Raw genomic sequence first — 27,046 nt, 5'->3', positions numbered from 1 at the left:
ATTTTTATGGTTTAACAAGAGCAAACAGCAAGTGCAATTTTAATCTTTACTCAGCACCATGTTGGTTAAAAAAAAGTGTTCTTTGGCAAATGTCACTACAAATGATTCATTCATCAGACCAACCATAATAAGTTTACAGCAGATTTCTAATTCTCACTGCCAAAATGGCTACCATAAAACAAAAATAAAAATTGTCCACAATTATTTCATATGTTTGGTATCATACCAAAAAACCAAAATACCATAGAGCCAGATTCCAAAATGCCTGCAATGCCATAGAGTAAGATTCCAAAATGCCCCAAATGCCATAAAGCCAGATTCCAAAATGCCCACAATACCAAAGAGAAAGATTCCAAAAAGCCCCAAATGCCATAAAGCCAGATTTCAAAATGCCTGCAATGCCAAAAAGTAAGATTCCAAAAAGCCCCAAATGTCATAAAGAAAAATTCCAAACAATTCTAAAATGCCCTAAATGCCAAAGAGGAAGATTCCAAAATGCTTTCATAACAAAAGAGCTTTTTAACGCTCAAAAAGTTAGGAATTATTAATTATTAGGAAATAAAATTTTGCACAATTTATTAGTGCAAGATTTAAGTTTTATAAATACTATAAAACTGAGAACATAATTCAAACTAAAAGAAAGTTTAGAGTCATAAATATAACCTGAAATGAGTAACTGTATTAGCAGAAAAGAAAACAATTCAGAATGAACGCAGTTTATTGATTCTAAACCCAATTTATTTATTTATATATTCATTTATTTTATTATTCTCTTACAAAATTATGAATTCTGTGGTACAGCACCTTTAAAATGATTTAAAAATTCCTAAAACTCTGTTAAATTGCCAAACTTTACCTGTCTTCCATTAGTCAACCAATGTTAAATAAAAAAAATCTAACTAAATTCTGATCAATATCAGCTCAAGCTGCAGAGTAAGTCTCAGGCAGCAAGGTCCAGTGAAAAAATCTGGTATTTTTCACTATAAAACATGAAAACTTTATACTAGTATAAGTTACTTATCTCCATCTTAAATTTCATTACATTTTTGCCAATACACATAAATTACTCTCTTGTAAAGTGTTAAAACTGGTGAAAAATGTGTTTTATAGCATTAAGATTTTCAATACAGCCACTGTGGTGGTCATATTTGGATGTACAGATGGCACCATTTTCATAGACATCGTAGCAATCTTCTGGTGAAAGCCACATGTCAACATGACTTTCTGCTCTTAATGAGTATTGATAAGGTTTTGAAGATAGCTGCTGTGTCAACCATACTGGACATCAGATCAGCACCAAAACACTTATGTCACATGCTATCAGTTATGGTATACAAAAACCAATGATTTTACATACCAGCAAATATAGTATTACAAAGAAACACTGTTACAAACCAAAAGATATGGTATTTAAAAAAAAAAAAAGCACACTGATTTTAAGTACAAGATGTGGTATACAAAACAATGATCCTATATACATGGTATACAAAATGTTATTACATACCGCAAGATATAGTATACAAAACACTGATGCTAATACTGGCAAATATGCTGTACATAACACTGATGTTACATACCAGCAGATATGCTGTACATAACACTGATGTTACATACCAGCAGATATGCTGTACATAACACTGATGTTAATAACAGCAAATACAGTGTACATAACACTGATGTTACATACCAGCAGATATGCTGTACATAACACTGATGTTACATACCAGCAGATATGGTGTACATAACACTGATGTTAATAACAGCAGATACGGTGTACATAACACTGATGTTACATACCAGCAGATATGCTGTACATAACACTGATGTTACATACAAGCAGATATAGTGTACGTAACACTTATATTACATACCAGCAGATATGGTGTACATAATACTGATGTTACATGCCAGCAGATATGCTGTACATAACACTGATGTTATTAACAGCAGATATAGTGTACACAACACTAATGTTACATACCAGCAGATATGCCATACATAACACTTATATTACATACCAGCAGATATGGTGTACATAATACTGATGTTACATACCAGCAGATGTAGTATAAAAAACAGAAAACGAATCACTGTCTCCGCTGCACTATACCTTTCTCCAGTTGTATCCTCCATCACTTGAAATAAACACATCTGGTTCAGTTGTCTGCAGGGCATCTGCCACATTACCTGAAAACAACATAAATAATGATGACTGCCTGAACTGTCTTTTGTCTCTTCATTTTACAGAAGATATAACTCACCAAAAAATATAACTCACCAAAAGATATTTGGCAGTTTCATTACAATATAAAACCAGGAATTTTCAAAGCTGTCCAGAAAAGTGTAATGGGATTTTGCTGTTTGTTTCCATATTGCTGGCTTCAAGTCCAGCAGGTTCCGAAAAGTAATTCTGAAATCTAAATCTAGCAAGTAAGTTTGAATGCATCAACATACTGTTGGAAATAGGCCTGAATGCATGAATAGACAGTTGGAAATAGGTTTTATGCATGAATACACAGCTGGAAATAGGTTTTAAAGCATGAATAGAAAGCTGAAAATAGGTCTGAATGCATGAATACACAGCTGGAAATAGGTTTGAATGCATGAATACACAGCTGGAAATAGGTTTGAATGCATGAATACACAGCTGGAAATAGGTCTGAATGCATAAATGACAGCTGGAAATAGGTTTCAATGTATGAATAGACAGCTGGAAATAGGTTTTAATGCATGAATAGACAGCTGGAAGTAGGCACAAAAGCATGAAAAGACAGTTGGAAGTAGGTACGAAAGCATGAAAAGACAGTTGGAAAAAGGTTTTAAAGCATGAATACACAGCTGGAAATAGGTTTTAAAGCATGAATACACAGCTGGAAATAGGTCTGAATGCATGAATACACAGCTGGAAATAGATCTGAATGCATGAATTGACAGCTGGAAATAGGTTTCATTGTATGAATAGACAGCTGGAAATAGGTTTTAATGCATGAATAGACAGTTGGAAGTAGGCACAAAAGCATGAAAAGACAGTTGGAAGTAGGCATGAAAGCATGAAAAGACAGTTGGAAGTAGGTTTGAAAGCATGAAAAGACAGTTGGAATTAGGTTTGAATGCATAAATAGACAGCTAGAAACATGTTTTAATGCATGAACAGACAACTGGAAAAAGGTTTTCATGCATGAATAGACAGCTGGAAATATGTTCTAATGCATGAATACACAGCTGAAAACAGGTCTGAATGCATGAAATAGACAGCTGAAAATAAGTTCTAATGCATGAATACACAGCAATGCTTAGCATATACAAACTGGTTTGTCTGTACTGAGCAGTCAAAATACGTGAGCAACTAGAAACGTGTTTATCCACCCCAAACCTGACTTGCAAGAATTTTAACTTCAAAAAATTAACATTACTGCTTCCTCAGTTGCAAACACTGACTTTCCTATCAATAAAATGACATCTCTTTCAAACCATGCTTACACAAGGGAAACAATAAGTGACATATTCCTTCAAAGTTTGCTCTACGGTTTAGTTTATCTTAATAACACTGACATCTTTGTAGATAAATAGTTGGTCTGAATGGAGATTGGAATTGTTGACTAATTATTAAAAAAAGTTATATACTGATAGTCATATGATAAAAAGTAATTAAAATATTGGACTAATGATTGCTTACCAGTGCACTGATTATGTCCTGTTAAATGGTAATCAAGATAACTGTTCATATGGAGAATGAACTTCATGTCTTTGAGAAATAACGTAAACAAAACAAAAAACTTTATATTCTGCATCAGCAACCCCAAAATAAATGTATGACATATTTAGCTTGAGTTTTTAATACTACACAAGTTGATGACACAGTACTTACCATAAGCAAAATACTATGAAATCACTATTTTGCATGGGATGCCAATTTTTTGTTTTTGCTTCAATTTTGTGGTTCTGTAGACCATGAATTTAAAGACTCAATGAACAATGATCTTCTGTGGACAACAAAACGATTCCTTCCCCAATCCATGAATTCAAAGACTCAATGAACAGTGATCTTCTGTGGACACAAAATGACCCCTTCCCCAATCCATGAATTCAAAGACTCAATGAACAGTGATCTTCTGTGGACACAAAATGACCCCTTCCCCAATCCATGAATTCAAAGACTCAATGAACAGTGATCTTCTGTGGACACAAAATGACCCCTTTCCCAATCCATGAATTCAAAGACTCAATGAACGGTGATCTTCTGTGGACACAAAATGACCCCTTCCACAATCCATGAATTCAAAGACTCAATGAACGGTGATCTTCTGTGGACACAAAATGACCCCTTCCCCAATCCATGAATTCAAAGACTCAATGAACAGTGATCTTCTGTGGACACAAAATGACCCCTTCCCCAATCCATGAATTCAAAGACTCAATGAACGGTGATCTTCTGTAGACACAAAATGACCCCTTCCCCAATCCATGAATTCAAAGACTCAATGAACAGTGATCTTCTGTGGACCCAAAATGACCCCTTCCCCAATCCATGAATTCAAAGGCTCAATGAACAGTGATCTTCTGTGGACACAAAATGACCCCTTCCCCAATCCATGAATTCAAAGACTCAATGAACGGTGATCTTCTGTGGACACAAAATGACCCCTTCCCCAATCCATGAATTCAAAGACTCAATGAACAGTGATCTTCTGTGGACACAAAATGACCCCTTCCACAATCCATGAATTCAAAGGCTCAATGAACAGTGATCTTCTGTGGACACAAAATGACCCCTTCCCCAATCCATGAATTCAAAGACTCAATGAACGGTGATCTTCTGTGGACACAAAATGACCCCTTCCACAATCCATTAATTCAAAGACTCAATGAACAGTGATCTTCTGTGGACACAAAATGACCCCTTCCCCAATCCATGAATTCAAAGACTCAATGAACGGTGATCTTCTGTGGACACAAAATGACCCCTTCCACAATCCATGAATTCAAAGACTCAATGAACAGTGATCTTCTGTGGACACAAAATGACCCCTTCCCCAATCCATGAATTCAAAGACTCAATGAACAGTGATCTTCTGTGGACACAAAATGACCCCTTCCACAATCCATGAATTTAAGTACTGATGAAAATGTAATTTTTACAAAACCACAAAAATGACGCCAATGAATCTTTAAAAAAATACAAATTATGTTCCTCTGAGAATATGTAGTCCATGTAGATCAAGGGAAGTAACTCCTACAGATTACTTCTCCACTAGGTGGCTTCTTGTTTCCTTGATGTCTACCAGTTTAAGATTGAGCACAATCTATAACCTGATGCTTGCATTTGCAAAAAGGGTGCTAGGGATTGATAGTAATGTGATTAGTTTTTAGTGAAACATAATTTACTAAAAATATTGCCATTCTCCATTAAATACAGTACCTGATCACATCAACTTTAGGGGAATTGGTAAAAGGAAGCGGAAATATATCTGCATCCAACCTCTAGCCATGCCACCTTGTAGGAGCACTATGACTATTCTACTGAACGGATTAGGTTTGTACATGAACGCAACATGATTAGATCTAACAAATGCAATCCCTGTGGGGTCATGCACATGGATTTTGCCTTCTTTGCAGAAGTTTTCCAGGTGAATCCAGATAAAGTTATCAGGCCATGCCCATAACAAAGTTTGTGCTGTCATGAATGGGTCATGGTAACTTTCTGGGCAGCCACTTGTTGCAAGACTACTGTATGAACCTGCATATAAGCCGAATAATTTTGGAAAAAATAAAAGACTAGAAGAAGGGAGGTCGGCTTATCCACAGGAAAAGGTCTAAACTTGAAAATTTAAGTGTTCTTGTTAAGTACTGGTATACAATGTTTCTGCAGATCATTAAAGATAAGATCACATGCCTAACATGAAAACCCCCTTGACATCCTGTACTGATACCCCATATAAAGATGAACATCCATTCTGATGGAATAGCAATAACACAATTTTTCAATATGGCTGGACTTACGGGATGGCTTATACATAACTCAGATATATTTTAATGTTTCACCTACTCAGTTTGGAGGATTCAGTTTATACATGGTAGATTGATCTCTCTCCGTTGCAAGGTCATGTCACATACATAGAAGCAGGAGAAAGTAGGCTGGGTGTGCCATCCAAATGACTGCACCATGTCTCAAACAGAGACATCACTGATTTAATAACCCATTTTAGTCGAATGGCCAGTACTTCTCAGGTTACAACTTGCTTCAAGTCCTAATCTGTAGAAGAGCCTCTGACCGATGCCAGAGACAATCTCCATGCTCCAAAGATGGCAAATGGATTCTGCAGCTTTGCCTCTCTTGATGGGTCTATTGAGGAGAGTGGGCGAATAGTTAACCTTTCCTTAGAGAAGAAACTGGGTAATGTAGTTAGTATTACTGAGCCATCAGAAGAAAACTGCATGTAATCTGGATGTGTGAATAGAATGTGCAGCTCGTTCACCGTGCTAGGTCTATCTGGAAGCAAGTTTTATATGATAACAGCTTAAGTGATGTCGAAGACAGGGAGCTTAAACAGAGGCAAGTTGAACCATGTCAAGACCCATAAGAAGTTCAATTTAGGGAACAAGCTGAGCAAATGGGGCCTGGAAAGGCTGAAATTGTTGTGGCAAATATTATCTCAACCATGATGTTGATTGTGATGTGTTAATTTTTGTCCTCAAAGAGAAAATGAAAGAAGCTAGCCAACTGAAGGAAGGAGATTAAGAGTGGTGTGATGTCATTAACCTGAAACCAATCAGTGAAAATGTGCCATTTCCCTTCAAATGTCTTAAATATGGTGGACCTTATGGCTGTCAAGATCCTCTCCATGATTAAAGTGGAGTGTGTGTGTGTGAGATTTGGATTTTTAACATAGCCTTAACAATTTTTCAGTCACACTGCTATGATGTCTGCAGTGTGGCGGTTTATAGTGATGTCTAGCACTGGGGCATCAGGCCGCAGACATGTAGCATGATGTCCCAACAAGTCACATTATCCTGACACCATGCTGACCAGTCATAATACTAACCTCTTAATGCTCAGCGCCGAGCGAGGCAACTGTTAGTATCATTTTTATAAGTCTTTGGTATGACTTGGCCAGGGATCAAAAACCACGACCTCCCGCATCTGATTTCAATTCTGGAAGAGCAGCAATAAAAAGATTTTCAATATTCAATACTGGATGTCATATCAGCAACATTTTTATTCAGAACCAACTGGGCACCACAAGAAGCCTTCTGGTGAAATTCTCATATAGACAAGACTTTCCATTTGGGTGGAGTAACCATAAAAAGATTTTAAAGCTGGCTGGATGCAAGATCAGCAACATTTTCATTTAGATTCAACCAGACAACATAGGAAGTCTTAGCACAGGTCAATAATATAACAGTTACTAACTCAGCACTTACCATGAACCAATACTATGCCAGTTGCTGATGCGCTGCTGAGAGGCAGCTGAGTCTGAAGGCCTCTGGATATGCTGTACAGCCCATGAATCTGTAAGTAGCACTCCTGTTGATAAACAATTACAGTATTAATTATTCTGGGGCAATTTCCCAACCTAGTTTGCAAAGAATAAAGTAGCATGAAAGGTACATTATACATCTGCCCTCTGTTTAATAACCCTCTATGTAGCCACTAAAACTGCCCTCGGTTTAATAATCCTCTATGCAGGCACTCTAGCTGCCCTCTGTTTAATAACCCTCTATGTAGCCACTAAAACTGCCCTCGGTTTAATAATCCTCTATGAAGGCACTCTAGCTGCCCTCTGTTTAATAACCCTCTATGTATCCACTAAAACTGCCCTCTGTTTAATAACCCTCTATGTAGCCATTAAAACTGCCCTCGGTTTAATAATCCTCTGTGTAGGCACTCTAGCTGCCCTCTGTTTAATAACCCTCTGTGTAGCCACTAAAACTGCCCTCGGTTTAATAATCCTCTATGTAGCCACTAAAACTGCCCTCTGTTTAATAATACTCCATGTAGCCACTAAAACTGCCCTCTGTTTAATAACCCTCTATGTAGCCACTAAAACTGCCCTCGGTTTAATAATCCTCTATGTAGCCACTAAAACTGCCCTCTGTTTAATAACACTCCATGTAGCCACTAAAACTGCCCTCTGTTTAATAACCCTCTATGTAGCCATTAAAACTGCCCTCGGTTTAATAATCCTCTGTATAGGCACTCTAGCTGCCCTCTGTTTAATAACCCTCTGTGTAGCCACTAAAACTGCCCTCGGTTTAATAATCCTCTATGTAGCCACTAAAACTGCCCTCTGTTTAATAACCCTCCATGTAGCCACTAAAACTGCCCTCTGTTTAATAACCCTCTATGTAGCCACTAAAACTGCCCTCGGTTTAATAATCCTCTATGTAGGCAATCGAGCTGCCCTGTTTAATAACACTCCATGTAGCCACTAAAACTGCATGAGGGACAGAAGAGACCATGATTTCATTATTATTTATTCGACTCACTATGACCATGACCTTTAGACCACTAAATCTTTCTTTATTACCCAAGGTGCAATCTATTCAAAAAGTCTGGTCAAGGAACTTACTCTAGAACAAAATCAATTTTTCTTTGGGTCACAATGACCTTGACATTTGGACCCCAAATCAATCTGCCTCTTCCATAACTAAAGTTCAAGCCCTGCACAAACTAAGTTAAGGAATGTGTCTAGAACTAATTTGTAAAAGCCATTTTTCTTTTTTCAGAAACTGACCAAAATTATCCACCAGTGTCCAAGAAACCGACCCAAATGATCCACCAGTGTCCAAGAAACTGACCTAAATGATCTACCAGTGTCCAAGAAACTGACCTAAATGATCCACCAGTGCTGAGAATCTTACCTAAATAATCCACCACCATTCTTGAGAAACTTGCCTAAATTATCTATCACAGTGCCCAAGAAACTGACCTAAATGTTCCAAATGTCTGAGAAATTGATCTAAATCATCCACCACAATGCTTGAGAAACCTGCCTAATTGATCCACCAGTGTCTGAGAAACTGACCAAATTTATTCAGCACAGTGTCTGAGAAACTTGCCTAAATGATCCACCAGTGTCTGAGAAACTGACCAAAATTATCCACCAGTGCCTGAGAAACTTACCCAAAAGATCCACCACAGTGCCTGAGAAACTGACCTAAATGATCCAACAGTGCCTGAGAAACTGACCTAAATGATCCACCAGTGTCCAAGAAACTGGCCTAAATGATCCAAATGTCTGAGAAACTGATCTAAATGATCCACCACAATGCTTGAGAAACTTGCCTAATTGATCCACCCATGTCTGAGAAACTGACCAAAATTATTCAGCACAGTGTCTGAGAAACTTGCCTAAATGATCCACCAGTGCCTGAGAAACTGACCTAAAAGATCCACCACAGTGCCTGAGAAACTGACCTAAATGATCCACCACAGTGCCTGATTCAAGAGGTTGTAGAGTTTGTTTTACTAATGTTAATGTGACTGGGGAATGCATTCCAAGGAGATACAATTGTTGGACAAATATGTTATATAATTAACACCAGACTGTATTTTCATGAAACTTTAATGTTGTGTAAACTCTGAGACAACATATATAATTTTCGAACCTTTTTGTCATCCTTGCATGGAACACCATCCGGTTTTCGTATTTTTTGCCAGGTAGCACCTCTATTATATGTGATCATTGAGTGTATGCTGTCATCAGCATTCATTTGACTTGTGATGTAAACTCCCCGCATTGACTGCACCCTGTAAAAGTCTGTGGTATCCCCAAAGTTAGGATAGAGGTGATTCTGTAGAGATTCTGAGTATACGATTCCTGTTGAATCAGATGTATATAGAACACCATGTCCTGAGTCTGAAAAAACAAAAATTCCAAACAGAATGAGAGATTTGTTTAATTTCAGGCAGAGAATAAAATGTGATTTTGTTTATATTTGTTTTAAAGGAACTTTTAACACATTATTGTCTATATAATGTGGAGAAAATTGGAGCTAACATATCAAAGGGCAATAACTCTTGAACATTACTTCCACTTGATGTCTGGTGTTGCTAGTTTTAAGTTGAGCAATGGATCAATGAATATTCTTGCATAGTGGAGTGGTGAGAGGTTTGTTACAGTAATATGATTGGGTAAGTATTTTAAGAGAAACATAATATACTTTAAAAGCTGCCTTCTCCTTCAAATACATTACCCGATCACATTAACCTTAGGAAAATATGTAATAGGAGGAAGGAATGCTGAGCATCCTACCTATACACCTGACATCCTTCATAGGAAGAAAGACTGTATTCACTACATGAAAGATAACAAACTCTCCTTTCTTGGACATGGCAGAGCCAACCATTCTTTACAGGAATCCACATGGAGATTGAGTCTGCTAGGATTTTGTCTGATTTGTATAGTGCTGTTCAGTGGGGTGCACCTATGCAGATATTTCGAAACCAGAATGCATTGATTGGGTAATTTGGTTCATCCTTGCTTGAGGAGGTAGGTCACCACCACCAAAAGTCTGACATAATTAAGACAACTTTCCAGAAATAAAAGAAATTAAAATTATAACCTTCATTTCAAGAGGGTTGATGTGAAATATATCCTCTGGTCCCTATGTGTCACTGGCAGTCTCGAAGCCTGGCAACAGATGGCCTCCGCAACCATACATGCTGTAATTTCTGGTTGGGCTCTTCCAAAGGAATTCCCGTCATGAGCCAACTGTAGTTCCTCCAATAACTTGGGAATGATATTATCTCGCCTGTGATTCTCATCTTTTGATCAAGAGGATTGGCAAAGAGGGCCCAGTAGAATCAGATCAGCTGCTGCATTCAATAATCCAAGTAGCTGCAAAAACTCTCTTGTCGTGAGCCACTTCCTGTTGAAAGTGGACTCGATGAGTTCAACTTATGGAAAAAGTAAGAGGACTTGTATTGATGTTCACTAAATTTTTATCACGGTTCAGAATCTCCAACTAAAAAGCAGCTGGGTGTGCTCTTGTACCAGCAGGAAGCAATGGCCACTTGTAGCCAACTTTCTAAAAAGAAAGCCTTAGAACTGCAGGATTGCTAATTCTGCAGGAGAGGTGGTCACTGATTTCTTTGATTATGGCAGTCTGTAGTAGAAGATGAAAGAAAGGACAATCCACAGAAGCCTACATGGAAATAGAGGTTGGTGGGCATCCAGAGTCTGTCAACACCCAATAAATCTCCTTCACTGCAGCCTCGAGATGAAACTATGTAGTTGTGTCAAGGAGGGATAAATTGTCTGGAGGGTCCTCACATTAATTGTTTGGGATATCCTGGTTCTACATATACATTCCAGTCTCAACAGAATATGCCAAGCAGCAGTGCCATCTTTGTTATACAAGTCCCAGTACCTACCCAATGGGTAGGCCATAAACAAAGGTGAGGCCATATGTGTCAAATAGATTTATCATCCTGGTATTGATGGATGGCTTACCAGGGGCATGGACAGTCTTGCTGTGGACCACACAAATGACCATACCAGAAGCTGTGCTATAGAAGCAATGATTGTGGGTTTTCTTTCATTATGATCCCCATCCAGGTCTAGTACTGTCCATTGTCATAGGAATGAAGAAATAAGCAGGATCTCTCAATGAGATCCCCATATGGCTTCAGTGCTGGTCTTGCCATATTAGTGTGTGTGACTTGGATTTTTCACATAACTTTAACAATTTTTCAGTCATATCGCAACGATGTCCACAGTGTGGCAGTTTTATAGTAATGTCTAGCATTGGGGCATCATGCCGCATAAATGTAGTATAATGTCCCACCCAGTCACATTATCCTGACACCAGGCTGACCAGTCCTAACACTAACCTCTTAATGCTGAGTGCCTAATGAGGCAGCTGTTAGAACAATATTTAGAAGTCTTTGCCACATTAGTAGTAAAGTGGAAGATATATCAATAAGATCCTGAATAGTGTTCCAGCACCAGTCATGCCAAAAGACTGGAAAAGCATATGGTTCTGTCACTATGATATGGTTAAATATTTAGTTTTCACACCTGACCGATCTACAATCAGAAGGCAGATGGATGGCTGGAGGCTTGTTAAGCAGCCAGGATGGTATCATTTTCTTAATTGACGGATCATTAAAATCTATGCTAAACATCATGCACTCTGACTTACAGGCCTGAAGGCTATGCTAAGGCAGGCATGGGAGACTTACTGCCAAGAAAAGGGGGGGGGGGGGAGGTACACTCCCCCATACTATCCACATTTATCATTGGGCACCAAAACTTTGCCCCATACTGAGAAACTGCACTGTTGCCTCCTGAACCAGGTGACATACCTGTAGCAACAGGCGATGGTGGGTATGGCAAAATATTGGTGTCTGGTTCTTCCACTTTCACTGACATTATCATAGCTAATGACAAGAACTTAAAGCAAATTTTGGTACTTCAGATGTAATGCTGTAATATTTTACCAAAGTTTCTTCCGAAAAAAACTAATGACAGAAGACATAGCTATATTCAAAGTCAAGACAATGATCAGACTGATTCTGACTTGGTTTAAGGTCCCCAACTTTGCAATTTAAATAAAGTTTCAATGAATTGTTTTGAAGAATTTAATTTTTTTCAAAGTTAATTTCATGAATAAAGATTGTTATACTTCATTGTCTGACATAAAAAATTGGTAACTGTTGTGATATCAGTAATATGTTTTAAGTCCTTCGATGATTTTAGTTGATTGCATCTGAATAATTCCTAATGCCAAAAGTCTTTTTTATTTTAAATTTTACAAAATGATCTGTATGTTCTTTGTTCTTTTCACTTTGCTTCAGAGGTATTTTAAGTCAAACTTCAAATCAACATTTGCACAAAAAAGCCTTAGGGGGAGAAGCAGCTCAAAAACAACAATAACAAACTAAGTTCTTATGAATATGGCAGGAGTTTTAATTAGAATGTTGTTCTTATGTCAAGAACTATCTCAGCCAATGATGCCAATTAAATTGTACTCACCACCAGGGTCATCCACATGCATGAAAACAAGACCTTCAGACATATCCAGCACGGAATAAAACTAGGGAGAGAAAAAAAAAAATTATCTTTTACATACTGTTTGCATTTATTAGCATAACAATACCAGGTTATACAAATTATATGCCACAGGGTGGCATGACACCTAGCAATGCAAATATTATTAAATAGTGTAAATGCTTGTAACTTTATGATATGCAGAACTTCAAAAATACATACTGCATTCCATAAAATCTCAACAAGTAAATATTATTTCATTAGGTTTACAGTTCAAAGTCAAAAGCATACACAAATAATATTATAGCAATATCCCAGCCACATGTATGTGCATACTAGAGTTTCTTCATTTTGACTCTCGACTTTGGAGGTGCATTCTCTCTTCCAACATGGCCCAGCTGAATAACAGCACACATTAAGTTCATTTCTGTGAGTAATTTAGCCCATACAAATGAAATCTAACTGGGTCTGATGTAATTCACCTAGAATACACTGAAAATGGCAGGTAACTTGGACTGAAAGAGACTCCATTGTCAGGATAATTTCCAGTTATCTGGTTGGAAATGGTGGTATTGTACACATTGTTTAACTGTATTTCTAATGTGAGTAACTTAAACTAAACTAGATAGTGCATTTACATTTTTCATACAAGTGTCAAATGTGTTTATGCTGGAACTCTACCTGTTAAATCTGGTCTGATATGGTCAGGCTAATTTGGACAGAAAGTCGTTACTTTGATGTTTAACAGGAGATGTGTATAATTTTTAAGTTTTCTACTTAGCTGCTACAGAAGCTTTACTGTTGCTAGGGTAGCCATCAATACATTTTTGGTACAACATATTCAAAGGTCCATTCCTAACAAATGTAATCAAAATGGGGTCAGCCATACAAAGAAGAAGTTAAAACAAGTTTTCTACCTGGTTGCTACAGAAGCAACTCCATACTTACAGGTTTCAATCCAGACAAAATTTGGTAGAACTTATCCTAAGAATCATTCCTACAGAGTCTGATTAAAATTGGCTAAGCCATTATGGAAAAGAAATTGAAGGGGAAGCAACTCTTACAGGTTAACTCCCATTGCTATCCACTAGGTGGCTACTGTTTTACCTAGTTTAAACTAGTTTTTGACTTGAACAACATGTTAAAGGATGCTAACATTGCGGGGAAGGGTGTGAGGGATTATCTGTAAAATGATCCGGTAAGTATTATTGGAGAAACATAATCTAGTAAAATATTTGCTTTCTCTACCAAATACATTACCTAATCAAAATACATTGGGAGAATAGCAGTAGATGCATGATTGCATTGCTAAAAGGATGAAGTTCTCCTAACGTTAGTTTAGCGTAATGAGACAGAATTTGTTTATACATGTGTGCAGGAGATCCACTTCGGGATTCTGCATGTGATTGTTGCATCATCAAGTTTCCCAAGCAAATCCAGAGAAAGTGTCCGTTCTATTGTTGGATCATCATGTTCCGGCATTTCCATTTCATCACCTTCATCAATGAGAAATGATGAAGCATCATCAGCATGCATAATCATTCTGCCCATTATACATGTGGTCAAGTGACCAGTTTGACTGGGTCCGACAGTTTGATAAGTAACAATGGTTTACTACGAATTTCATAGAAATGGTCAAGTCAATTTGATAGAAAGCTCAAAGCCAGAGATAACTGAGTCATCACCACTATACACATACCATTGTTCCCATGCTTTTAGATAAATTTCCAGGTCATTTCCAGGCTTTTTCCAGGATGAAATTAATTTTTTTAGGTTCACATATGACCATTACTAAATGGAACTAAAGAACATTTTAGCTTATAAAAACATGAATTTTTAAAAAATCAAAATATGTTCCCATTTCAAGAATCTCTTAAAACAACCTGAAAAGATGATCATGCATTAAACTATAAAATGTATCACATGAATCAAGTTTGACTACCGCATACTCCTATAAATTAGCATGTAAAGTCATTTCAATTTACAGAATAAAAATTCTAACTGTAATTTGCTGACCAACATTATGTTGTTACAAGGAAACAACATAAGAAACATAAATTTATTTTATTTTATTTCCTTTATTTCCTTTCAAACCTTTAATTCTAAATAAATCAGAATAATCAGATTGTGATGTTTTACCCCAACCCCTTGTATTATACATGTATTTATAAGTCTGTAAGTGGAGCCAGGTAAGCTTTGTTTTCCAAGTACCTAAGTTGGCTAATCCTCTTACGTAACCCAGTCTTTGTTTGAGCTCTTGAGTGGAAATCTGGCGGGAATCTTTGTACATGGGAACACGTGACGTAGACAACTTCAAAGAGCCGGAAGCCGACAATGGTAGGCTGGACAGTACATGGGGACACACAGACTGACATTCTATGATTGACAGTTCGATCAAATGACCAGAGTCCGTCGCCATCCAATCGGGATGCATTGTAGGTGGGACTTGATTCGAGAAACTGGCATAAGACTTGTACAAGCCTGAAATTCGTCAGTTGGTGTTTAAGAGTCGCAGTGACACACACTCCATTAGCCATTCGTAAAAATTGGCGGAATTTAGGAAATTCATGAAATAGCTTCGATCAGGTAAGTTTGATGTTACGTTGATTCTGCTTGATACGACTGCTGTTAATTGAAGAGAATTTGTCGTATGTATACATTTTACTTGTATTGAAGTATGAATAGTTAATTATGACCTTAATATTTTGCATTTTTTTCATGACTTTAGCTAGTACTTTTGTTTACGATTGATTACGATGTTGATTCGTTGCATCATTATTCATAATGTTACTATGTACACCTTATTTGTGAGGCAAAAATGTTCTCTTCTTTCGCTAGTAATATGTGTGCATATTATTTCGTGGATTATTACGTTTACGCCCTTTTGAAAGGACGATTTGTATTTGTGAAGAATTGTATTGCTCGCTAGCCGCTATAAGAATTAATATTGTAATTCTTTGCGTAGTTATATTTTGGTAGACAAGAAATTTGTTTACGTAATGATAGATTTTGCCATTGAGTAACGGATTGCCGTTTATCACCATTTGAATGTGAATATTGTGGATTTGGTACGCTTGTGTAGGAAATATATATAAATATATATAAATATATAGATAGTCATATTACTAATCGTAGTAATATTTTAGTACAATCATATTTGAAATATTTTGTATGTATATACTGATAGGGCTCAGTATGTAGATATTTGAATCCTTTGTGTGATTGTGTTATGGCGCCATTTTTGTAAGCGGCGGAAGGGTATGGGAATTTCGATGTGTGCGCATGCGCGACCCAAATGTCCCGCCTTAAACTGATGGTTCAGTTCAGTGACGTAGTGTGAGGGAAGATTTTTATAACCCTATGCTAATGCATTATACCTTTCAACAGGAAGCTTTCGGGGGAAGAAAGAATTTCAGAGAATTTCGGGGGACGAGAGAAGTTCAGAGAATTTCGGGGGACGGTGAGAGATACCGAGTGAATTTCGGGTGACCTCAAGGGATACCGTCAAGGGTTCCGGATACTAGAAGAGGAACCGGAAGTCAAGATAACGGCAAGGAACAAGGATTATAGAAGAGGAAGCGGAAGTGGAGATCACGAAAGGAGAGAAAGACAAGGGAACGAAGAGATTTAGATGAGTAGCACTCAAGAAGGGAAAAATCTCCTCACACTGTGAACTCAAATGATGATCAAAGGGATCATTGGGTGAAAGAGAGACATTGATTACTTTAAATTCTTTTAAATTTCATTTATTAAATTGTTATTGTTTAAATATCATCTTTGTATTTCTTTTAATTTAACTGTCGGCATTGCTGACTGGGGGCTCGTAGCCATAAATATATTTAGTCAATAAATAATATAGTGTCCAGAATTAACCTTCTGAATAAGGACCAGGGGAACTTCTCATAATTCGTTAAAGTCTATAAGAACCTCACCCCTAAACAACCACTACACCCCCACACAGATGTAATCAAGATAGCAATCTATGTGCAAGTTATACAATGTAAACATTTTCTACCACAGTATTAAAAAGAAAATTCAAAGTATTAGAATCTTATCTTGTAAAGAAAAAAGTTTAAACCCTGAATTAATCTGCACCAATAAAACCCAAAACAAAAGTTTTCAAACAACCTAAACTCCTAAAGACAATTTGGTTAAAAATCCATCATTTAAAAAAACCTACTTAACAAGAGTTAATTTAATATTAACAAAAAAAGATTTTCAAAATTATATATTACTGTATAAACAAGGAATGAATTTTCTATAAAATCAACATTATGTCTGTTTGTAATTAGATAAACCAGTCCCCAAACCTGTATTGGTACTCACAGGTACTTGTATCGTTTCGTAATATATATAAAACAGGGGACGACAATCTCCCGTTTCTCCTTTTACCTGTTTAACATTTGAAACCAATACTTCAGGCTACATATCACAGTGTAATAGTGTAGCACATTTAAATCAGCTCAGAGATTTACATTTAGACTAAAAATTTGACTTAAAATGAATAGCAGTAAATTTTCTAATCCAGGTTACCTCAGAATATTCCTACCCCATTTTCCACTTTGGACATTTAGGTTGGGATGTGGGGTCAAAGCAATCGCCTATCGAACAATTGGAATTTGCAGCCACTGTGTGGTAGAGGAATATGATGGTCACTTACCAGTGGGCCTTGTAAACTTAAATGATGATATATCGAATCATACCTGTATGAAATAGATATGAAAGTGATTTTGTTTCTCAGAAATGGCAAGTCTTATAACTGTTATGTCTTTAATCCACTGACAGACTAGAAGAAACTACAACATAGATGAAACCTGACACAATACTTGCAAATTGCATTACTGGTCATATGACTAAACTATGACACTGAAAGTCCAATAGTCATGTGATATCAACAACAGTCTCCTTTCAACAGTCTAAGGTAATGCAATAAGCTCACAATTTAGGGCCATGTAGTAAGATGACAGTATACAGCCATGCAATAAGATGACAGTATATGGCGATCCAATAAGATGACAGTCTAGGGCAATACAATAAGCTGACACTCTAGGGTCACGCAATCAGATGACAGTGTAGGGCCATATAAACAAGTTGATAGTCTAGTGTCATGCAATCAGATGACAGTTTAGGGCCATGCAATAAGATGACAGCCTAAGGCCATGCAATAAGATAACAGTCTAGGGTCATGCAATAAGATGACAACCTAGGGAAATGCAATAAGATGACAGTCTAGGACCATGCAATAAGATGACAGTCTAGGGCCATGCAATAAGATGGCAGTCTAGGACCATGCAATAATATGACAGTCTAGGACCATGCAATAGGATGACAGTCTAGGGCCATGCAATAAGATGACAGTCTAGGGCCATGCAATAAGATGACGGTCTAGGGCCATGCAATAAGATGACAGTCTAGGAACATGCAATAAGATGACAGTCTAGGGCCATGCAATAAGATGACAGTCCAGGGCCATGCAATAAGATGACAGTCTGAGGCCATGCAATAAGATGACAGTCTAGGGCCATGCAATAAGACAGTCCAGGACCATGCAATAAGAAGACAGTCTGAGGCCATGCAATAAGATGACAGTCTAGGGCCATGCAATAAGATGACAGTCCAGGACCATGCAATAAGATGATAGTCTGAGGCCATGCAATAAGATGACAGTCTAGGGCCATGCAATAAGATGATAGTCTACAGCCATGCAATAAGATGACAGTCTAGGGTCATGCAATAAGATGACAGTCCAGGGCCATGCAATAAGATGACAGTCTGGGGCCATGCAATAAGATGACAGTCTAGGGCCATGCAATAAGATGACAGTCCAGGGCCATGCAATAAGAAGACAGTCTAGGGCCATGCAATAAGATGACAGTCTAGGGCCATGCAATAAGATGACAGTCTAGGGCCATGCAATAAGATGACAGTCTGAGGCCATGCAATAAGATGACAGTCTAGGGCCATGCAATAAGATGACAGTCCAGGACGATGCAATAAGAAGACAGTCTGAGGCCATGCAATAAGATGACAGTCTAGGGCCATGCAATAAGATGACAGTCCAGGACCATGCAATAAGATGATAGTCTGAGGCCATGCAATAAGATGACAGTCTAGGGCCATGCAATAAGATGATAGTCTACAGCCATGCAATAAGATGACAGTCTAGGGCCATGCAATAAGATAACAGTCTAGGGCCATGCAATAAGATGACAGTCTGAGGCCATGCAATAAGATGACAGTCTAGGGCCATGCAATAAGATGATAGTCTACAGCCATGCAATAATCTAACAATCTATGATCAGGTGAGTTAAAAGTTATTTTGTAAAGAGACATCAGGCATGCATACTGGCAAGTTCCAAGAGAATCAGAAGATTTTAGGCATGTTTCAGCAGCTGCATTCAGCACATGAAGGATGATGAGATTTTTTAAAAATGTGCGCTCACTAAGGGAGATTTTTTTTGTGTATCTCTTTAGCAAGCAATGTGGCATGCATTTGTCAAGGCATGTGCAATCATTACATCATATATTTACAAAACTCTTTTGTTTGAATGAATAATATAACGTGTTACTTGGATTAAGCAACTCTTAACACATTATTCAGTTCAGAACTTTCACACCAAATTTATTCTAATAAAGGTAACTTTTCTGCCTATTCAAACTTTGAAGCACCTGTATTACTTAAATTTTTTAAGGTTTCAATTTTGAAGGTGCCAATTTGAGAGGTTTCAGCTTTCAGATTTCAATGCGAATCATTTATGAGAAACTAAAAATAATGATAAATTACTAAATGCACATACATTACTTTGCTTTTCATGCTTTAAAGAATAAAGTTGTGGCTCTTACTGGTCAATTTTGTTTATGCATCACTTTAGTCCTCATGTCAAAGTATCCAAAACACTGCCATCCAAGTTCGCTATCACCACACTATCATGACAATACCTATTCCAACAGCTACTGAATAACACAAGCCAAAGATTATCTCAATTGCTGAATAACACAGGCCAAGGATTATCTCAGCTACTGAATAAAACAGGCCAAGGATTATCTCAGCTACTGAATAACACTGGCCAAGGATTATCTGAGTTACTGAATAACACAGGGCAAGGATTATCTCAGCTTTATCAAAAGAATTCCATTTCTTTTTATTTAGTCATGGGTGGCTACTATCAATCACCCCAGGGTGTTCAATTTCCATGTACAATGCACCACAACAGACTGTGTATGTTGTCAAATTTCAGATCAATTTTAATAATGGCTTGGACAATAGAGCTGATCCAAGGCTAAGGTGTTCGACACAAAACAAAATTACACTCTTAGTTCAGTAATTTTAAATATAACAAAGAAACAAAAATGTGAGCACAGACTTGATGTGTATTTTCCACAATGTTAATTTAAACAAATGAAATATTATTCAGCCAGGCCTGGTTTCATTTGTGTGTGATCAATTTGTAAATGGGTACATTCTTCTTGTAGGATTTTCAATGATATGATACTGTGAGATGGCTTACAAATCTTGAAATTATTTTTTTTTCTCAAAATATAACGTTACTCGATAAATGTTCAGCTGCTGATCATAATTTTGATACAGTTCAGTTCCCCACATTATCAGTGAATCAACTTCACATATTGTGCAATGCACAACACACCCAATTCTCATCACCTTCAGCTTTTTCCTAGTGATGCCACATTTTGATACGAAAATAATCCATACTTCAAGAATAGTGTCAACAGGAAAATAGTTCTCTTAAACATTTATTTTGGAAAATAGATCACTTGGTACACCTTTTGCCATTTCATTTTAAGCAAGAAAAATATTCTCATTTGGGATCACCTGTATTAAATAGAGTTTAAACAGGAAATCACTAACTTTGGAAGAGCACCTAAATTAAAATAAATTTGGTTTTTATTGAACACTCATGTAAAATCTCTTTAGATACACTATCGTAAAATCCTCTTTAGATACACTATTGTAAAATCCTCTTTACTCATGTAATATCCTCTTTTGATACACTACTGTAAAATCTTTAGATTCTCTACTGTAAAATCCTCTTTAGAAAAACTATTGTGGAATCCTATTTAGATCTACTACTGTAAAATCCTCTTTAGATCTACTATTGTAAAATCCTATTTAAATCTACTATTGTAAAATCCTCTTTAGATACACGCATTAAAACTTGCCCTCAAAGACCAACATTTCTGACAATATAGTCTATCAAGTCCGGCGGTCATTCAGTAAAGGTCCTAAGAGTATGACAAAATGAAGACTGCATTAAGAATCTAGTCACAATAGACAGGTGGTCTCCTAACCAATAACATTTCGAGTCAAATTTCACTTCAACCTTTGACCTTCTGATGAAAAGATTACAATCTGAAATTGTACAAGTGCTGAACTATAAAAAAACACTGTAAATACTTGTAAAATATGTACAAATAAAAAGTGATAAAATGAAAAAGTCAAAAAATCTGATGAAATGCAAATTTGTTGGGACTTTACAGAAAATACACACGAGTAAACAAATATAACATTGTTGCTTTGATGTGAAAAAATGAATGTCCTTACTCTGTCTTGTGTAATGGTGGGCAGTTGATGTGAAAAATGTATCCTTACTCTTGTCTTGTGTAATGGTGGGCAGTTGATATGAAAAATGTATCCTTACTCTTGTCTTGTGTAATGGTGGGCAGTTGATGTGAAAAATGTATCCTTACTCTTGTCTTGTGAAACTGTGGTTAGTTGATGAGAAAAATGTGTCGTTACTCTGTCTTGTGGACTTGAAAAAAATTGTCCTTACTTTGCCTTGTGTAATTGTGGGCAATTGATATGAAAAATGCATGAACTTACTCTGTCTTGTGTAACTGTGGGTAGTTGTGCTTCATTCCAGCTCTTTCCACCATCTGTTGATATTTTAAGAAAGCGCTGACTATTCTGAAAAAAGGAGAATTGTTTTATTAATGATATGCAATTTCCTAAGGAGAAAATTTTATTATATGCATATAAAATAAACAGTAAGTGTGGAATTGTAAAATTTATATAATCTACTCCAACAAAAGTGTATATATATATATATATATATATATATATATATATATATATATATATATATATATATAATAAAGATTATGTCATGCAGTACATACATCTAATTTAAACTTATATTCTTTTTGCACATATTTCTCCAAGTCAGTTGTCTGAATGTATGTCTGTGTTTTCTGTATGATTATGTATGTGCACGTGTGTGTCTGTATACTTATAAGTATGGATGGAAATGCTCCGGACAATTGATTGTAAAAATCTTAAAGAAGACCACTACCACTACCTCATTCATTAGTTTGCAAACCAGTCGTGATGATGCCTTACACTATATCGCTTAGCTTCTGATGAATAACCTTAATCATAAATTTATAATATATCACCCTTTATTTAAAAAGTTAAATTCATTAACATGAAGGAAATCAAACTGTTTTGTAAATATGTTTTTTAGTGTTTTGGGGAGGGCTGGATTTGGAGGTAGCAAAGAAAGTTCTCCATAATGTAATGTTATCTGGTAATGTATTTCAATCAGAACTATTTAACACATTCATTGTGGACAGTACTCAGACCTTCATTGCAAGGAATGAGCTTCACTGAAGAGTAACTCCTGTGAGAATTAATGTGGAAGAAAACTGGTCCTCATTTCTTATACTTTATATATTGGCATGAATGTATAGGTATTGGTATGAATCCATAGGTACTGGTGTGAATTTATCGGTACTGGTATGAATTTACAGGTACTGGTATGAATTTATAAGTATTAGTATGACTTTAAGGTTTTGGTGTGAATTTATCGGTACTGGTATGAATTTACAGGTACAGGTATGAATTTATAGGTATTAGTATGACTTTAAGGTACTGGTATGAATTTAAGGTTTTGGTGTGTGTGTGTGTGTGTGTGTGTGTGTGTGTGTGTGTGATTTGGATTTTTAACGTAGCTTTAACAATGTTTCAGTCATATCGCTACGATGTCTGCAGTGTGACAGTTTATAGTGACTGATGTATAGCACTGGGGCATCATGCCGCAGACATGTAGCATGATGTCCCACCCAGTCACATTATCCTGACGCCAGGCCTACCAGTCCTAACACTAACCTCTTAATGCTGAGCGCCAAGCGAGGCAGCTGTTAACACCGTTTTTGTAAGTCTTTGGTATGACTCGACCAAGGACTGAACCCATGATCTCCTACATCCGTGGTGTACGCTCTAACCACTAGGCCATGGGAGCAGTAGGTTTTAGTATTACTTTATGTATTGGTATGATTTATAGGTATTGACATGTCTGGTGGCCTAATGGTTAGAGCATCCGCCTCAGATGCTGGAGGTCATGGGTTTGAACACCAGCTGAGTCATACCAAAGACTAATAAAAAAGGTACAAGCAGCTGCCTTGCTTGGCACTCAGCATTAAGAGGTTAGTGTTAGGACTGGTCAGCCTGGTGTCAGGATTATGTGACTGGGTGGGACATGATGCTACATGTCTGCAGCGTGATGCCCCAGCACTAGACATCACTATAAACTGCCACACTGCAGATATTGTAGCGATATGACTTAAAATTTTTTTTTAAAGCTACATTAAAAATAAAACAAAACATGCACATGGTATTGGCAACAATTTAGAGGTGCTGGTATGACTTTATAGGTACGGGGCCCAGAGTGGCCGAGTGGTCTAAAGCGGTCTCCGTTATGGATCACTGCCATCTCACCTCTGTCTGCATGGGTTTGAGTCTCAGATTTGGCCAATGTGGGTGTGTGAGAAAGCCTGGAAGTAGCTTCTCGTGGGTCAGTGTTTATTTCCGGGGGTTTTCCTGGGTTCTTCCTCCACCATTAATACTGGCCACCATGTACAGTTTATCGTGTGCTGAAAAATGGCGTTAAACCCAACAAAAACAACTTTATAGGTACTGGTATGAATTAATAGGTACTGGTATTACTTTAAGGTACTGGTATGAATTAATAGGTACTGGTATTACTTTAAGGTACTGGTATGAATTAATAGGTACTGGTATTACTTTAAGGTACTGGTATGAATTTATAGACTGAGATTTTTTTTGTTTATTCAAAATAAAATTAAATATTTATTGTATGTTTTTGGACCGCAAAATATTACAAATAATAATTTCTTGCTGCTCAAAAACAAACAGTAAATACAGTTGGCAACATAAAACATTAATTATAAAGTAAAATTTTTACTTACTGGATCAGAGGGTTCTTTTACAATGGAAGCGTACAAAAATTTTCCACTGTGTCCAAACTCTCCAACATTTGTTAGCAATGTAACCCATTTATCACCAGCATCATCTGATTTCTTTAATTCATACACTGGTGTCTGCATGAACTGGAAAACTGAAACAACATTGTTAGAAAATTCAGGAAATTTAAATGTTTTCTTTCGTTTTTGCATAAATTTAATTATTCATATTTTGGATTTTCATTTTTGTCATGTTTAGTACAGCATTATTTCATTATAATGCACATCATTTTAACACAATTTCTGAGATACCACTGCTTTGCCATAGACCTTAACTAAAAAATTATCCTATATATATATATATATATATATATATATATATATATATATATATATATATATATGTATTAGGATTTACGAGCACATCTGCAGAGTACTGTCTATGCAGTGGCAAAAAGTTCTAAAAATAAAAATGTAAAGAATTGCAAAAATGTTAAACCCTTTCAAAGAAATGTAAACATGAATTGCTACAAAACAGATTGTAAAGATGTTAAATGTCCATAAAAAGTTATATAAAAAACAAAGGTAAAGGTTAAAAAAAGTATAAAATCCTTAAAACATCAGGCAAAAGTCTGTTGCATAAACTATATACCCTCAAAAAGTCCAAGATTTTATCTGGTAGTACATCACTATAAAGTTTCTTAACTGAATGCATATCAAAAAAACTTGTGTCTCAAAAGTTAAGTTTTATTTTCCAATATTTATTAAACTGGAAAATCCATGATCTGGCTCATGTTGGGTATTTTTGAAACTCACTGCTACTATCTGCATTCGTCTTTTGTTGGCCACAATTGAGTTCAGCCACTATGTCATTGTATTCTGTAACTTGCTATAGGAAACTCAAAATTTCCATCAGTGTAAATCAGATGTGCCAAGTTGCCATTATGAGCTTTGCATCCCTACTACAATGATCACACAGTACCAGGTATACTCAGTTAAAAGCGGGGTCTAAATGCAAACTGCACAGACCCAGATCTATACAGTTTCTTAGGAGTAATCATCAGAAAAAAAAAACACAGACCATGATCTGCCAGTGCATTATGCAACTGCAGATAATGTTCTATGTTGTTTGCAGTTGGACTTGACTTATAAGGCAGTATATATGGTAGTCAATCTTTATGTGTCAATAAACACTTGCCTAATTAGCTAACTTCTTAGGAGGCTGAGCATAGTTGTCCTATTACAACATTCTAATGCTGATAAAGAGAGGACATTGTCCATTCAAGGGGAAATGTGGACCAGAAAACTATCGAGATCCTGTTGAGTGTGAAGCTTAATAATCAAAGTGGATATCATCAGTGGTCACAGAATGATTGTGTTGTGACAGAAACTTAAAAATGCTAATGGATGTTATTTAACAATCATTGCAGTGAACTATACAATAAAAACTCTTTCTTTTTAATTAATTGACATTATACTGATTCGACTTAATTATTACTGTGACTTGCCAACAGAATAAGAATCTGATTTATGTTCAAAACTTGCTGTTACAGGAAACAAATGCGCTTATTTTGTTCGCCATCCCATTGAAGAACATACAATTTGTGCCAAACAAATCTACTGGTTCGAAGTCAATCTACTGATCACAATTTTTACACTTTCTAAATGTACTGGTTTGAAATCCTGGTTGTGTCACATGTCTAACTAATGTAATGGCGTAAGCATAGTTTAATATCTCAGTGAAACAAGGCTTATTTACATGAATGGAAATTTCCAATGACGCAATCTCAGTGATATGAGACTGATATACATGAATGGAAATTTCCACTAAGGTAATTTGAGTAAGAGCTCAGTTACATCCAGACTTCATGAGATTTTCAGTGTAAACACGATTCTTATATCCCTCTTAACGTTAGCGTGTTATTTGTAGCATTCAAGATGATGGTAATAGTCATGCTTTCCTTAGTGAATTTCACTTCCTGTAAACTTAATTTTATCAATATAAGGCAAATGGTTTTTAAAATGAAGAAATAAACCAAATGTTAACAAATATATGTATATATATATATATATATATATATATATATATATATATATATATATATATATATATATATATATATATATTTCTCAACAGACACAGAACTATAGCAAAAGCTTAATTAATGAGTGGTAAGAATACATTTTTTAATATCCCCACTATTTACAATAAGAGTTCTGTGGTAAGTTGTACATCACCTGTGAATAGCATTATGGTGATATAGTTGTTAGTCTTGGCCTGCAAAACTGTATCTGCATAGAAACTTTTTAGTCTCAGCCAACCTGGATTATAATTCCATAGAAATTTCAGTCTCAGCCTACCCTGACTGTACCTGCACAGAGTTTAGTCTCAGCCAACCCAGACTATATCTCCACAGAGATTACAGTCTCTGCCTGCCAAGAATTTATTTGCAGAGAACTTAGTTGCAGTCTGCCCAAACTGTATCTACAAAGACATTTTAGTCTCTCCCTACCCAGACCATATCTGCATAGAAATTTTAATCTCAGCTTCGCCAGACTGTATATCCACAGAGAATTTAGTCATGACCTGCCCAGACTGTATCATGCCCAGATTGAGATTTTAGTCTCAGCCTGCCAGACTATCAGCACAAAGATTCTGCAGCTACCAGTCTGGGGAAAAAAAAACCACAAACACTGTGCCCCCTTAAACATCTTGTACATTTTGATTAAATCCCATAAGTGTTAAATCACTGAGATATGTGCCATAACTGCATAAAAGTAAAATATTTTGTAATGTAAACACATGGTAACTTGACTGTGCAATAATCAATGCA

General features: G+C 36.5%; 1 protein-coding gene across 1 annotated transcript in view; it reads right to left on the bottom strand.

Moving 5' to 3' along the window:
• The window catches only part of LOC149804012 (sortilin-like), a 97,464-nt gene that overhangs the window by 45,570 nt on the left and 24,848 nt on the right, over positions 1 to 27,046 (bottom strand). Inside the window, exons 8-13 of the mRNA XM_089953900.1 lie at positions 24,219 to 24,367; positions 21,835 to 21,918; positions 12,981 to 13,041; positions 9,610 to 9,860; positions 7,423 to 7,525; positions 2,111 to 2,187 (exon numbers count right to left, since the gene is read on the bottom strand). Coding sequence (XP_089810026.1) covers positions 2,111 to 2,187; positions 7,423 to 7,525; positions 9,610 to 9,860; positions 12,981 to 13,041; positions 21,835 to 21,918; positions 24,219 to 24,367 — 725 coding nt within the window. The remainder of the gene's footprint in view (positions 1 to 2,110; positions 2,188 to 7,422; positions 7,526 to 9,609; positions 9,861 to 12,980; positions 13,042 to 21,834; positions 21,919 to 24,218; positions 24,368 to 27,046) is intronic.

The sequence above is a fragment of the Sinohyriopsis cumingii genome, chromosome 3, assembly GCF_028554795.1.
Source record: "Sinohyriopsis cumingii isolate HCF-2022 chromosome 3, ASM2855479v2, whole genome shotgun sequence".
Taxonomy (NCBI): Eukaryota; Metazoa; Mollusca; class Bivalvia; order Unionida; family Unionidae; genus Sinohyriopsis; species Sinohyriopsis cumingii.
The sequence above is the reverse complement of the archived record's forward strand: the minus strand, read 5'-3'. Positions and strand labels throughout refer to the sequence as shown.